A 14,660-nucleotide genomic window follows, 5' to 3' on the forward strand; every position below is an offset into this window, starting at 1 on the left:
TAGTGTTGAATGTTTGCTTGTGCTGTTAGTTTGCATTTGGCAATAACTTAACATACAGCTGGAAAAGTTACAAGGTTTAATAAAGTTTATGAAATTTCATAGCTGTGTGGATACATTTATGCTAAAACAAAGAGTGATGTGTATCAAGCTTCTGATTAGGTGTTATTATAAACTATTTTTATGAGATATATCAAAAAATGTTTTGATTTTACAGCCTTTCTGATAGTTGTATGATTAAAAGGCTTTCAGAAAAAAAAATGGTATCAAAATTTGTGTTTACAAAATACTTAGAAATGATTAGAGGAGTCATCTCTTTTGGGAAATCAAATTGAATAGTTTTTTTAGATTTTCAAACAATGTTTAACACTTTCTATCTTACTTCTCCCAGACTATGTAGCTCTAGCAGTTATTTCCTAATGGTTGAATCTACTGACTATATTACTTTAATAATTTTTTATTCAAGAATTAAAAAACTAAACCTTAAAATTTTTTCCATTTTTATTATCTCAGAATATTTACAGTTAAATTCAGAAAAAAAAGCATTACTACTTGTTTTTTAACAATGAATGTATCTTTTTATTATTTCTGGTCATTTAAGAAAATCTCTGACAAAAACTAACTAACCTGTTGACGTATAAAAATTTTTGTTGGTTAAATCTCCATTGATGCCAGTTTTTTTCTAACAATATTGTGTGGAGAGGATGCTAGGGTGTTATTTGGTCATGTTTTTTTTTTGTGCATTTTAATTTGTGACGTGTCTTTTCAAAATTTAAGTTACTGTTATATATAAAGATAATTAGTGTGACCTAACGTCACTCGCAATTGGCTGAAAAGGTTTGAAAGTTTTTTTAGTGCCTAATAGTGATAAAAAGGTAGGTATTTTATAGTGTCTATTGAAATGACCATTACTAATCATATACAAATGAAGTTTATAAACCAACTCTACAAAATTTGTTTTAGTTAAGAGTTAAAAAAAATTATGCTATGTATAATTAATTGGTACTTAGGTATGTGTATCTGGTGTTGGTAAGCTGAAGTTAAAATGGTTTTTCTTTGTTCTTGAATCATAGATAAAGATGTTGTTCTCTGTAATAAATACTAGCTGATGTTAAATGCACAGAGAGGACAGTGGTCCTTGAAGGTGAAATAGAAAGCCATCTGAACACCCATTCCTGTATGTCATTCCTTTAATTTGGGGCCTTGAGGGTACATGTCAAATTTAGTGACAACTGTTTTAGTAGCTTATCAGTTATAAGTGGACATATATTGCAGATTTTTTTTCAAATAATGGTTGAGATTAATAGGTGAATGGCTTAGAATTAAGCTAAATAACAAATATTTGCCCATGTTGAATGACCTATGGATAATTTATTCTTCTTTATGTAAACTTAATAGTCTCAATAACTTGGCATTGTTTAAAAAAATCACTTGATAATTATTAAAAGATTTCTGCGTGAGAACTAAATTTTTTACATGGACCTAGGATTTGTGTTGTTGTTATTAGTTTTTAAACACTTTTTCTTTTTATATTCTAGAATAGCTGGTATGGGTGTTAACACTTTTATTCATAAGAAGATAACAATGTTTTGACCTTCCTAGGTCATCTTCAGGTTAAGAAAAGTTAACCTGAAGATGAACTAGGAAGGTCAAAACATTGTTCTTTCCTTATCAATAAAAGTGTTAATACCCATACCAGCTATTCTGAGGTATATTTTGATTTCAAGTGGGGCTCTTGTAATCAAGTATTACTTTTTTCTTTATCAAATACTTTTAGTTCCAGCTTACAGAATGCTGCAAAAGACAAAATTTCTTGTGAAAATTCCTCAACCATCTGTCTTTCCAACTGTACATGATGCTGTAAAGTATGCCCAGCAGACATCAACTAGAGATGTTAGTATTAATATGGTGTGACAGCAAATGAGACTGGTGTTATCTCTTCAGTTGTACAATATACATTTAAGTATGTCCCAGCATACATTCACCAGAGATGATATTTCAGTAGCATCTTTTCAGCCGTACATAATACCAAAGATGATAATGTTTGGTTACAGATGATAACTGAGGTTACAGTTGATACATTGACATAGTTTAGAACAATGTTTCTGTAGAAGTTAGTTTGTGTGATACATCAAGCGTAGCTGAGTGTTCACCAACTAAAGGAGATATGTAATTATTAATCAGTTGATAAATTTACTCTTAGTACCTAAATGCTATTTATTTTAGATACATTTTACATCTTATTCTTTGTACTTTGTTTCATTTTAAAGTAAAAAATTGTTTTTATGACAGGTTATGTATATGTTATGCTAGAAGTTTTCAAGCCAGTCAAACTAAAGTTAGTGTTTACAAAATGAAACCATAATGTTAAAAAAAATCCAATATACAATGATTAGCTACAGTTTTAGATAAAATGATAAATTAAAACAACAATCAGAGGGTAAAATGAATACCTCTGTGACTCATTAACTAAGGATTGCTAAAACAATCACCTGAATTCTGAAATAATTCTACCAGAGTTTTTAGACCAAAATTAAGAGCAACATTTAAAAGTAGAATGAATTAGAGTCTCTTTATCTGTTGTATGTGTAGAAATAAAATGATTTAGAGCCTCTAAAAGTTTATCAGTCAACCATGAAAGGTTATTGTGTGGTAAATGCATTAACATTTAAGTTTTCTTGCTTTTGCTCTCTCATTCACATATGCTTTCTTTTAAACTCTGATTTTTCAGATGTGGTTTGTATAATGTTGTTAAAATGAGTTTTGGTGTATTGAGAGTAATCATTCAGAGGAGCTATTAAATTTCATCAACAAGAATTTTTTCATTGAAATATTTTTGTCTACACAGAAAATTTTATATATTTTCATTCATTTGACAAAGAATTCTATGAAATGAGAAAATTGAATAGATGCATTAGGCAAACTGGTTCAATTATTGTAAAATATAAATTTTTAATTTTAGCATTTTACTAATTACAATAATCGAGAGAGTAGAGATAACTATTAGTTTTTAAAGTTCAAGATCTGAAGACAAAGTTTGTACAGTGTCTGATATTGCATTGGCAAATGTGATAGTAATATTCCTGCAGGTGTTTGTCTGCAGAAATTTAATTAACTTTATAACAGTATTTTCAAAGAATATCTCAGCTGTTTAGTTAATGGGTTTGTAAAGAGATTTTAAAAATGCATGCATAAAACATGTGAAACTAAGAGACCATTTATATACAGGTTTTAGTATTTATGAGTAACCATGTACTTGTACTCTAGGTTTGAGAAACTATAATGCTAAATTGTGAGGGATTTGAATCTAAGCATTATTTTTAATTTTTGTTTTTAATATGTAATATGTTTTTGTTGATTGAAATATACAGATGTTGTTTTTAAACATTTCATCAGTATCATTTAATTTTAGAGTAATCTCTCAAAAAAATGTTTGAATTACCTAGTTAAGATTGGAAGACTTATTTCTTAAGAAGTTTTCTGCCCAGAGGTTAGTCAGGAGTTGGAAAAAAGTCAATATATTTATGTGATTATTAATAATATGTGCATACGTTTTTTAAGAAAGGTTTGGTTTTACTTTTTGTATATTATAAAGGTATATGGAGACTGTATTCTTTGTTTTGTCATTTAAAAACATAATAAAATATAGTTGACTGAGATGTGTTTTATTTCCTTCACCATTATATTTGTTTTTTCATTTTGTTAGACAAAAGTAGTGTGATTATTGAACACTTTATAGCCTTTATGATCACTTGAAGTTAACAATAGGAAGCTCAAATAAAGATTTTCATGGCAGAATGTGTGTTGATAAAAAAAAACAACTTTGCAAACAAAGATTATGAAAGCCAGTGTGGGTTTAGTTGAAAGAGGTGTAACAGGAAGCAGAAGAGAAGATTTTGAGGAAGAGAAGAAGAGTTAAAAGATACGAATGAATAACAAAATTTTTAAAAGATATGTGAAGAGGGGAATGGAAATATAAATAATTAGATGAAATAATGTATTTTGATAAGCAAGCAAAGGATGAGTATCTTAATGAGAAATGTGCATAAACTGGGGAATACAGTTATACAAAGTATGAATGAAATGTACAGAAGAATAAAGAATGAGATTGGAGCTTAGCTTTCAGTGTAGCCATGCTATCACGACATATATGAATGATCAGATACTCTTTGACAGATCTAAGCAGAGTGTGTGAGAGAACTATATAATTTTGTCAAAAAAGATGACTGAGCAGTTTCTTGAAAAGGAGGTACAGGAAATCTTTGGGAGTTGTATAAAGTTTGTGGCAGAGATGAGATTCCAACAGGATTTTGAAAAAAAAAAGGACATTTCTGGAGGTTAAATGTCTTGGGTACCAAATTTAATTTATAGAGGAAGGTTGATGTTAACAGATTTTCAAAAGTTTTTTTTTTTTTTTTTAAACTGCTCTTCAAGACACCTAAGCCATGAAGTGTGACTGATACAAGACTATCCACTTGATCTGTCACATCACAATAATAACTATCAGTGAAACTAAACATGAAGTTAAAAATAAGTTATCAGCATATCAAAATGGTTTTAGTTAGAGAAGAGATTGTGGCAAGTCAAAACATAGGCATACTTAAAATGTTAGGTGAATAAACCATAGAAATGCAAAGTAATATTTATTTGTGGTACATGGACTTTGAAAAAGGTTTTAACTGGAAATTTTACATCAAACTGGGGTAGAACAAGCAGCTTTTAGAATTTAAATTATTTACAAAAAAGAAGTTCAGGTTGGTTGAGAACTGAGCATTTGGTATATGATAAGAGAGGAATATGAAAAGGGTATGTGCTACCAGCTATTTTGCATAATTTGTATGCAGAGTGGTTAGTGAGAGAGCTAATTATTAATAGAGAAGAGACTGAGATTAATAGATACAGAATCTGTAATACAGCACGTTCGGATAAATCTGAGGAAGAGATGCAACAATTATTGAACAACTTGTTCATAAAGGGAAAGACTTTGACCTTGAATTAAATATGAACAGAACTAAAACGATAGAAATTTTACGATCTGATGAAGTTCTCAGAATGTGTGTCAAAGTAGAAGTCATGGTTAAAATCAACAGAGGGTTATTTATTTGAGTACGGATAGCACTAATAATGACTCGTAGAAGATAAGGAAAACGATAGGTATGGCAAGAACTGTTTTCTTAGATCTCAAAGTATTGCTCAGGAGAGATCAATCAAACTAATGACAGTTAAAAATTTACTTGTGGTTAGACTTTGCGGTCTTACAGGGTGAAAATGTGAACCATGTCTGCTGAAGCATTTGATATAGATTAATTACGTAGAAAAACTAACGAAATATTGGAACATGCAGAGAAGGACAACTGCTGGACATAGATAGGAAATGGAAGGATCGGTGCATTGGACATACAATTATATCTAAGGGAATATTGGCAGAATTGATAATGGGTAAAAGATCGCGAGAAGAAGAGTTCTTTGATATTGAAAAATTGATTGAAGATGTGAAGCTCGAATTAAGAAAGCTGATACAACGAAGAGTAAAAAACAACAGACGTTCAACTATTGTTTTAGTGAGGTAAAAAACAAAGTCGTCTTTATACAACTTAAAAAGCTATAATTGATTGCTAAAACCTGATGATAGAATTAGTGTAGTTGTTTGGATAATCAGCTGAGGTTGGATCATGACAAGATGGACAGTAACACCAAACGTGGACTTATGTGTTAAACAAGAAAGTTTAATATCTTAACTTTTGAACACTAAGATGGAAGATCTTTCAGCATCATTAAGGTTCTTTTTCCAAACTACCAGGAACGTTTTCGGTTTTTAAATCAATAAATACAATCGTTAGGAAAGAGGAACCCTGTTTACCTTTGCCATCTTTGTAATAATGTTTTACTACAATAGTATTTTTTGAAAGAAAAAATAACTTATTTAACGTTTCATCATTTTAATGGACAACTAACCAGCAAACTAACTGTCTTACGCCGTTAAAGATGCAAGAGAATAACGTGTTTTCCTTTACAAGCATCAAATCCCAGTAGAAAAAGATTTTAATTGTAATCTTCTAAGAGAACCAAGATAAGGAAAAGCCAAATGCTGGTTTAAATTGGTTAAACCGATAATTATTTTTAAGAAGATGGAGATAATTGGAAAATTGAAATCAAAGCATCAGTAGGGTAGCGTAATTAATACGAAAATGAGTACGTCTTTACAAAAAGGCAAAAAATAAAAAACTTGTATTGCTAGACCTCTCTAATATGTACTGCTGTTTTGTGTTAAAAATTGATGTACAGAAGGATTTAAAAGTTTCAAGAACAAGTAAATTCAATCTACTTTGCCATATTGTATCCTGTGATAGTTTCTCTGTAACTTTTTAACTTTCACAGTGTTATGCTTACTTTCGCCGGAAGGAAGCCAAAGGCCACTTGGAGGTATCACCTGTTTAAACCCTTGTACCATTAAACAGTAGTGTGTTCTATGTTTGCCAGTCAGTCAGTAAAAACTAAAATGGCGACATGTAAGAAATTTAAGTTGCGATTTGTACCGTCGTGACGTCAGTAAAACTTGCGCATACCATGAATGACTTGAAAAATTATGCATTCTGTAGGTTACACAGTATGACGTAAACTTCAAAAGCAAGAAATAAATATATCCGTTGCTCTTAAATACAGTTTTATTTTCTCTTAAAGCTTTCTAAGGGCCTGTGGTGTCTAGTATCAGTATTGGTTTCTTCTATATAGGTAGTATAGAAATAAATGTATAATTTATGTTTAGTATTCTTCTTCACTCATGTGTGCTTTTCTATTTCATCTGCAACGTCTCGCGTTGAAATTTAAGTTAAAACATTCAGAGCAAACTTTCCTTAAAACCATGTATCTTTAGAAATATAAGTTCATTGAATGCTATGTTCCTTACAAAATTTTCCCTGGCATGGCCAAGCGCGTAAGGCGTGCGACTCGTAATCCGAGGGTCGCGCCCGCGTCGCGCTAAACATGCTCGCCCTCCCAGCCGTGGGGGCGTATAATGTGACGGTCAATCCCACTATTCGTTGGTGAAAGAGTAGCCCAAGAGTTGGCGGTGGGTGGTGATGACTAGCTGCCTTCCCTCGAGTCTTACACTGCTAAATTAGGGACGGCTAGCACAGATAGCCCTCGAGTAGCTTTGTGCGAAATTCCAAAACAAAAGACAAAAAAAGACAAAATTTCCATTCATTTTTTTAAAAAAGAAAGTCCAGGAATTTTTGAATGTAGATGGAAAATTAATAATATTTAATAGTTACATTTATTTATCGTATGTACTTTACTTAACTTATATTTAGATGTATGCAGATTAGGTACTTAAAACGATCAGTTTGGATACAGGTTACTGCAAAAGTTGTGCACAACCATAGTTTGTACCGCTGATATTACGTGAATTTATTGGAGCTGAAAATCAACTGTACAATGAAGTAAACTTGATAAAAAAAATATTTTCAAAAAATAAAGTAAATGCAGGGATGACACTTGTATCATCAGAGGGAAGAGTTATATATAACAATATGTAAAACTATTCAATCACAGGCACACAGCATAGCAACAAAAATAGGATAAACTCGATTGTAATTCAATAGTTTTATATATATTACTATATGTAATTCTTGCATGTGGTATTAAGTGTTTTGAAGGATCGATATTAACTATCCCTATATTATTTTATTTTTGAAAAGTTTTTTCTTTGCTTGTTTTCTTAATGCAATATTTCAATCGACATAGGAAAGTTGTATTTATAACCAAGTTTTAAGTAAAATAAGATTTCAACTGTGATATTTATAGTTTGTCTACTATTTAGTGGTAATTCCTGTTTCACCCTGTATTTAAGCTTTGTAAAGGAACAACAAATTTCTGTAAGAAATCTAATTTCAGTGGGTAATGGTATCGTTTATACTGGAATTATGTTTCTTTAAATTATTACTAGTAATCAATAATACTCATACTATGATTCCTCAGTGAAACTGGTTGGAACCATTGTTTTGATTTTTGAGTTATCATGTAATAAGAAAGAACTAGAAGAAAGAAGAACAAGAAATTTAAATTTTCCGATATTTACAGATATTATCAGAGCTTGTGATCCAGTCATTACACTTGTATCGATTAAAGGAAATACTGTATGGTATTGAAACGTATTGAGGAAACATTTAAAATACCATTCTAAGATAGGTAGTGTCAACGTCTGCTTGATGGATGTATCTTTTGTTGTAAAAGTGAACATGACTTAATATTTCGCTTAGCCGAGTTTACTTTTGGCCTGTATTTAGTTACATTGAATGAGAAAAGCTGCAAATCCTAAAACTTTCACAAATTACAACGTGAAAAAGTATATCTGATGAAATCTATATTTAGTTCACAAGTTTTTGATGTGGTACCACGACCTGTTCCTATCACCTCAGTTTTCATAGACATTACATGTTACGATTTTATTCTCTGCAGGTAAACACCTTACAACCAAATGGGAACAGCCTTCTGTAATGATGGAGTGATTCAAATTTATAGAGACTGAGATAGAGGTCACGAAGATTTATAAAAGCAAATATTCCCATATTTTCTAGATACAAATTGAAAATACATTTTTTAGTATTTGTTAATTATTTTGTCTTAACTTTTGAAGCACATGTAAACAATATAAAAAACACGAAGAATAATAGTTATTTAGAATAATTATGAAACATATTTAAAGACTTATGTTTAAAAGAATCAATTAACTTCAACTAGAATATATGGAGATTCAGCAGTGATGTGTTGTATGAATACATGTAAGGAATATATATACCTATGCACACATACACACATGTATATATGTAGACAAAGTTATTCGTATTAATTTCTGAACAGAGCAACCTATTTTCTTAGATGGAAACTTAAAAATAACCCGAGTACAATTGAGTAAATATGCTTTTTGTATTTTTACGTTCTACTTAAAAATATTACTGTTGTTTCATTAGTTGGGTATCCTCACTGAATGACATTTTCGATCGTAAACGAAACGTTTTACAAGGTTCACTGTCCTCGAATATTTATATTAGTCATAAGTCATTATATGAATTACCAACACAATATGTAATTGGTTTGGTTTGTTTTGGAGTTCGCACAAAACTACATGAGGGCTATCTGCGCTAGCCCTCCCTAGACTAAAGGGAAGGCAGCTAGTCATCACCACCCACCGCCAACTCTTGGGCTAATCTTCTACCAACGAATAGTAGGATTGACCGTCACTTTACAACAAGAGTATGTTTGGTGTGACAGGGATTAGAACCCGCGACCCTTGGATTACGAGTCGAGTGCCTTAACCACCTGACTGTGCCGGGCCTACGTAATGGGAAACGAGAGCATGTGGTGCCATTGTACCTTAAACTTTTAAAAGTAGTAAAATTTAAATATCAGCTGGCTCACTCAGAAGCCTGGCAATGGATCAATAGTGTGAATGTGGACTTAAAACGCTAGAAATCAAGTTTTGATACGCATGGTGGGCAAACTACAGATAGCTCCTTGCGTAGCTTTGTACTTAATTATAAATAAATATGTACTTAGAAAATTAGGTTTACTATTTGAATAAAGACAGATGGGATCATTGAAAAGTATATTTGTATTTATTTACATTATAAATATGTATGTAGTCTTACGTATGTTGTTGTTTTTGGAAGGGGTGGAGCGAGAAATGAAGTGTAAAGGAAACAATGACTAAATGCTATAGGAAATAAAAGGTTACTTTTTTATTTATATTTTTTACAGTGTCAAACATTCGTAGAATACATTCTAATCTTAAGGGAAAATTGTCACCGTTAGTGATATACTGATCAAAAACAAAATAACAGTAACTACATTTTTATTACAAAATAAGCGTAACTAGTTTTCCGATAATAACTATAAATTGATTTGAACAAGATTCATTGACGGAGTTAATTTTGCTCATCAAACACAAGTTACTTAAAAAGACTGATTTTTAAATTCACTTGAACGTATTATTACTACATCTTAAATATGTTATATTTAAAAATATTTTCCACGGGCGTTTATTTTATATAGAATTTATTGTTTTTTATCGATACAATATAAGGTTTTTGGTCGTTATATTGCGAAAGTCGTTTTATGGATATCCCAAAACTGTATTGAGAGATGGAAACAGAATAAATTCGAGTCAAAATAAACGCCCGTGAAAAATATTTCTCTATACTGTTGTGCTCGAGTAAGTGTTAATGTAACACTTTTTTTTATATATGCATACGTGTATTTATTAATGATCTTTTAATACTTTATATTTTGCTATTTAGGTAACATTAAACCGTATTATTACAAGTATATAGAGTACATGTTTAGCAATAAATATTTAATATGTTAAACGTTAAGTATCTACAACTTATTCAAGAAAGGTAATCTTTACAACTAATGCTTTGTGTTTCAACAGTCACATACCAACAGAATTAACTCGATATTTCTAAGATATTAGAAAAAAAGATGGAAACACATACTTCATGTTTAAAGTTTTATTCTCATGTAATCAAATCTGATGTTAAAAAATTCTTTCATACATCATAAAGATATTATTAAAACTTATATGCATCTAGGTTGATGTTGTATCCATGGTTTTCACTTTGTAATGTTACTTTTTATTTGTTGACTAAAGCTAAAAGTTAATAGGTATCTATGTACTTTAGCAAAAATTAGATTTGTCAATAAATTTTCGTACACTTTTGTGGTTGTAAGTGTTCGTTGTGGTTACATTTTTACAATAAAATGTAATGTAGGGAATAAAAAAAAATCGAAAAAGGTAATAGTAAGAGAGTAAAGAGATTCCCTTTTTTTACAGATATAGAACATTTACGTGAAAACTGAAAACTTTCTCAGCAAACTTCAAAGGAAGGTTGTGGTGCTTTCTTTTTTTCTAAGAGTATTTAAACGTAATCTAATAAGAGAGAGAGATAGGAAAATTATAAGCATGGGTTTCACTATTTTCAAATTTACTGCTTGAAACAAAACTTTACACCCGAAATTATTATTGTAAATAGTGATTATGGTTTTGACAGTGAAATATGCATATACGTGATATTAATTTATAAGATTTGATAGAAAAATAATTAAGTATTTAACAAATCGTTTCTGCTAGTCATTCAAAAACTAGCACTTGAAATCTTAGAACAGAGGCAGAAAACAAGTGTTATATATGAAAATAAATCTATCTGGCTGAACAGGATTGTCACAAAAATAAATAAGATATAATCTTTACACTAAATGTCCTCCCGTTGGGACAACGGTAAATCTACGGGTTTACAACGCTAAAAGCAGAGGTTTCAATTCCCCTCACTAGACATATAAGATATCCAAATATGGCTAAAAAACATAACACTCATACTAAAGATAAATTATCTTGAAACAACAAAATGTTATGTTTATTTAATTTGACACACAACGTTTCTCTTTACATCTTCTTAAAGAGCGTCCTACTAAAACCATAACTGACACTACATTTTTTTTTAAATATCTGTACTGCTAACTATAGTTTGTATAATTGAAACGTGCTTAATTAAAGAAGAATAGCACATTGGGCATGATAAGGTTGCTTATTTCTAGTATAAAAATATGTTTCATACATAGATATGCAGATCAGAAGTTAAATAAAGATTTGATTTTAGTATTGTAATGAAAAATCCTTTCGCCTTGCATTGTTAATTTAACGATTGACAATACTATAACTATCATTGCGGTACCGACTAAGGAACTTTACCTGGATGTGTTAATTGTCAGCTCCATCAAGTGGATCTTTCAGAGAATGCCACTGGGCGATGGGTCGACGAGGGGACGCAAGCATATCCATCCAGTGCCGTAATTCTGTCCCTGTGGCGTTACATCCAAGTACCACCTTTCCGATAGGTTCGGATGTTCCGATTCGATCGTAATCCACAACAGTAACTACCAAATTTACTTTCTACAGGTGACAGTATAAATACTAGTTCAGGGGCAGGGAACTTATCTTTCATAGTGGCCACAACTGTGGCTAATGAAAACAATGTTGATCACACTATTAAAAAAAATGTTAGTTGATCAAAATAACTGCATTTCAACTAACCTTCAATGTAAAACTTGATGGGGTTTCTATCAACAAGTTTCGTGAAATTTGGCTTAATATCTATGGTCAATGAGCATCTCAGCTCTGCCTCAACATTTATGTCAGTAAGCTGAGATCTGTATCTAAACTTGAGAAAATCTAGCGTATAAAATGTTGACTCACACACCCATGTGGATTCAAACATGGAAAATAATTTTGAAATTGTTATTTTTAAATTTGAAAGATTCTCATTTATCAGAATAGTGAGCCATATTTCTCTGATAAAATATTTTTATTTACCTTTAATGTGTTCTACACTTTACAGGGTAAGCATTTGGTCATAATATCCACTCTTATCCAAAGAAAAAAAGATGTTATTTCCTAACTGAAATTTCCTAAGTCACATTGAAATGGATCATGCGAAAATTCAAATATCAATCCCATATTTTTAAATTCGGAGAAACGTTATTCAAATTTTTGAGATAGATTTTTGATTGAGTTTAAATAGTGATCGTCTTTAGCATCAGAGAAATAATTGTCCTTATTATTTTCTAGAAAACTATTCAAATTTGTAAAATTTGTCAAATTATTCCTCTGTAATTGTTCCGCAAGGAGGTTTAGCTTTAATTGAGATTCATGAATAGCTTGTGATTGCTCGCTTGTTAATTTATCTCCTACCTGAAACTTCGTATTCAAGTGAGCCATCATGCTGCACAGAAAGTGCAAATCAAACTGCTATGACAAAGTTTCAATTTCATAGAAATTTTCAATCTTACTTTTTTTCAACAAGATACTCGTTCCAAGACTATTCCTGTACAAAAAATCAGTAAGATCATCCAAAGTAGAGTCACTGCTTTTCTTCAAAGACTCAATAAACTGTCGATGAATGAGAGAGCTTCCACTTCTAATATAATTCACAATTTTAACGACAATACCCATCAAATTTTTCAATTCATCACTTTTAAACATCTGAGCACATATATTTTCCTGATTCAAAATGCAATGGAAAGATGACAGCGTAGACTTCACATTATTTTCAATTAAATGCTGTCTCAAAACAGAAACAAATTGTAATTTTTACCCCAGCCATGGCGGGAGCACCGTCTCTTGTGACAGAAACCAGTATTTTAAAATACAGATTGAATTTTTTTTGACATTTCAAGAAATTTTTCAAAAATGTTTTTTCCCTTTGTTCGATCGCGTAACACACAAAGGCCAAGCATTTCTTCCCTCATTTGCAGATCTGAAGTTACATATTGAACCCATAATGTCAACTGTGCAGTATCACTAACATCTGTTGACTCATCCAGCGCTTAAGAAAAACACAAACAGTCTTTCAGTTGTTCAAGCAACTGATTTTCTATGTCTGTCGCTAATTATAGCATTCTGCTGACAATTGTTCTTCGACTTAATTTCAAATTATTTATTTTTTGAAGAATATCATCTTTTATTTTTGAATCATAGTTTTCCAATAAAGTTTCAATAACCACAATCAATATTTCTTTTACTAGTTCAGCATCAGAAAATGATTTCTTTTTTTGAGGTAGAATCCAAGCTACTTTATAGCTAGCTAACGTTCAATCAATGATGAAAATCTCTTCAGGCCTCCTTTTTGCTTATGAAGTTGTGCTTTCAGACGAGTAATTTCATTCATACGATTTTACTATCAACTGGAAATTTCACATCAACTTTATTGTAAAAATTGTTAAAGTGTTGCTTAAGGTTGTATACTTTATTATTCCTAAAAACTTTGTTACACTAAAGACACACTGGTTTATTCACTGATGTCGAGAAAACTCACTTGTAGTGAAATAAATATGCAAAAACGGCTCGTTTGGGTTGAAAAATATTTTACATAGAAGAGCGAACAACGTTTCGACCTATGTAAAATATTTTCTCAACCCAAACGAGCCGTTTTTGCATATTTATTACACTGGTTTATTATTTGCTTCAATCACTGCAATTTCAACTCCCAACTTTTATTAAATCCTCGTTTCACGTTTCTCCAGTCACGCGCTATTCTCTTTTCGGCAGTAATGCCAGAATCATTTAAACTGTCTTTATTTTCTGAGTGTTTACCATCATCTGGATTCTTTCATTTTCGAATTATCCACTTATCCATATTCTGGGATTAAAAACAAAGTATATTTAAACACTTAAGAGTTGCACAATAAAAATATGTTTTCAAGCACATGCAAAACAATGCACACTCGATACATCTAAACCAGACTGACATTACAAAATGAGCGGAGTCTGTGGCAGTGATGAAGCGCGCGACATTAGCGATGACGTGAGGCAATGAAGTTGCTGATTACCAAATTTGCAATAAAAAATAAATGATAGAAAAAGTTGATTCCTAAACTCGAGCTGGTCTCAAATGTGCTATCCACTGGCCACAGAGTTGCCCACCCCTGCACTAGATTTATGGTACAAAGCGAGATTGCTAGTTATTATACTTTTAACTGGAAAATTATGCTTTTAACGATAAAAAATATATAGTAAAGATTTCATGTTGTCGTTATAGCTTAATGGTATCATTAGACATTCTTTTAATATTTTGTTCGGACCTAGAATAAACAAAGGTAATATTCAGACC

General features: G+C 31.1%; 1 protein-coding gene and 1 pseudogene across 9 annotated transcripts in view; one reads left to right on the plus strand and one right to left on the minus strand.

Annotated features, from left to right (window-relative positions):
• Window positions 1-3,654, plus strand: part of LOC143253292 (prestin-like) — an 81,891-nt gene extending 78,237 nt beyond the window's left edge. For all 8 annotated transcript variants that reach the window (XM_076506920.1, XM_076506916.1, XM_076506917.1 and 5 more), the window contains one exon: window positions 1,775-3,654. In XM_076506920.1, coding sequence (XP_076363035.1) covers window positions 1,775-1,911 — 137 coding nt within the window. In that variant the 3' untranslated portion in view covers window positions 1,912-3,654. The remainder of the gene's footprint in view (window positions 1-1,774) is intronic.
• An 8,095-nt stretch (window positions 3,655-11,749) lies between these two features.
• The window catches only part of LOC143254632 (synaptotagmin 1-like), a 37,299-nt pseudogene continuing 34,388 nt past the window's right edge, over window positions 11,750-14,660 (minus strand). Inside the window, exon 9 of the transcript XR_013030292.1 lies at window positions 11,750-11,944. The product of XR_013030292.1 is annotated as a synaptotagmin 1-like (transcript). The remainder of the gene's footprint in view (window positions 11,945-14,660) is intronic.

The sequence above is a fragment of the Tachypleus tridentatus genome, chromosome 6 (genome assembly GCF_004210375.1).
Source record: "Tachypleus tridentatus isolate NWPU-2018 chromosome 6, ASM421037v1, whole genome shotgun sequence".
Taxonomy (NCBI): Eukaryota; Metazoa; Arthropoda; class Merostomata; order Xiphosura; family Limulidae; genus Tachypleus; species Tachypleus tridentatus.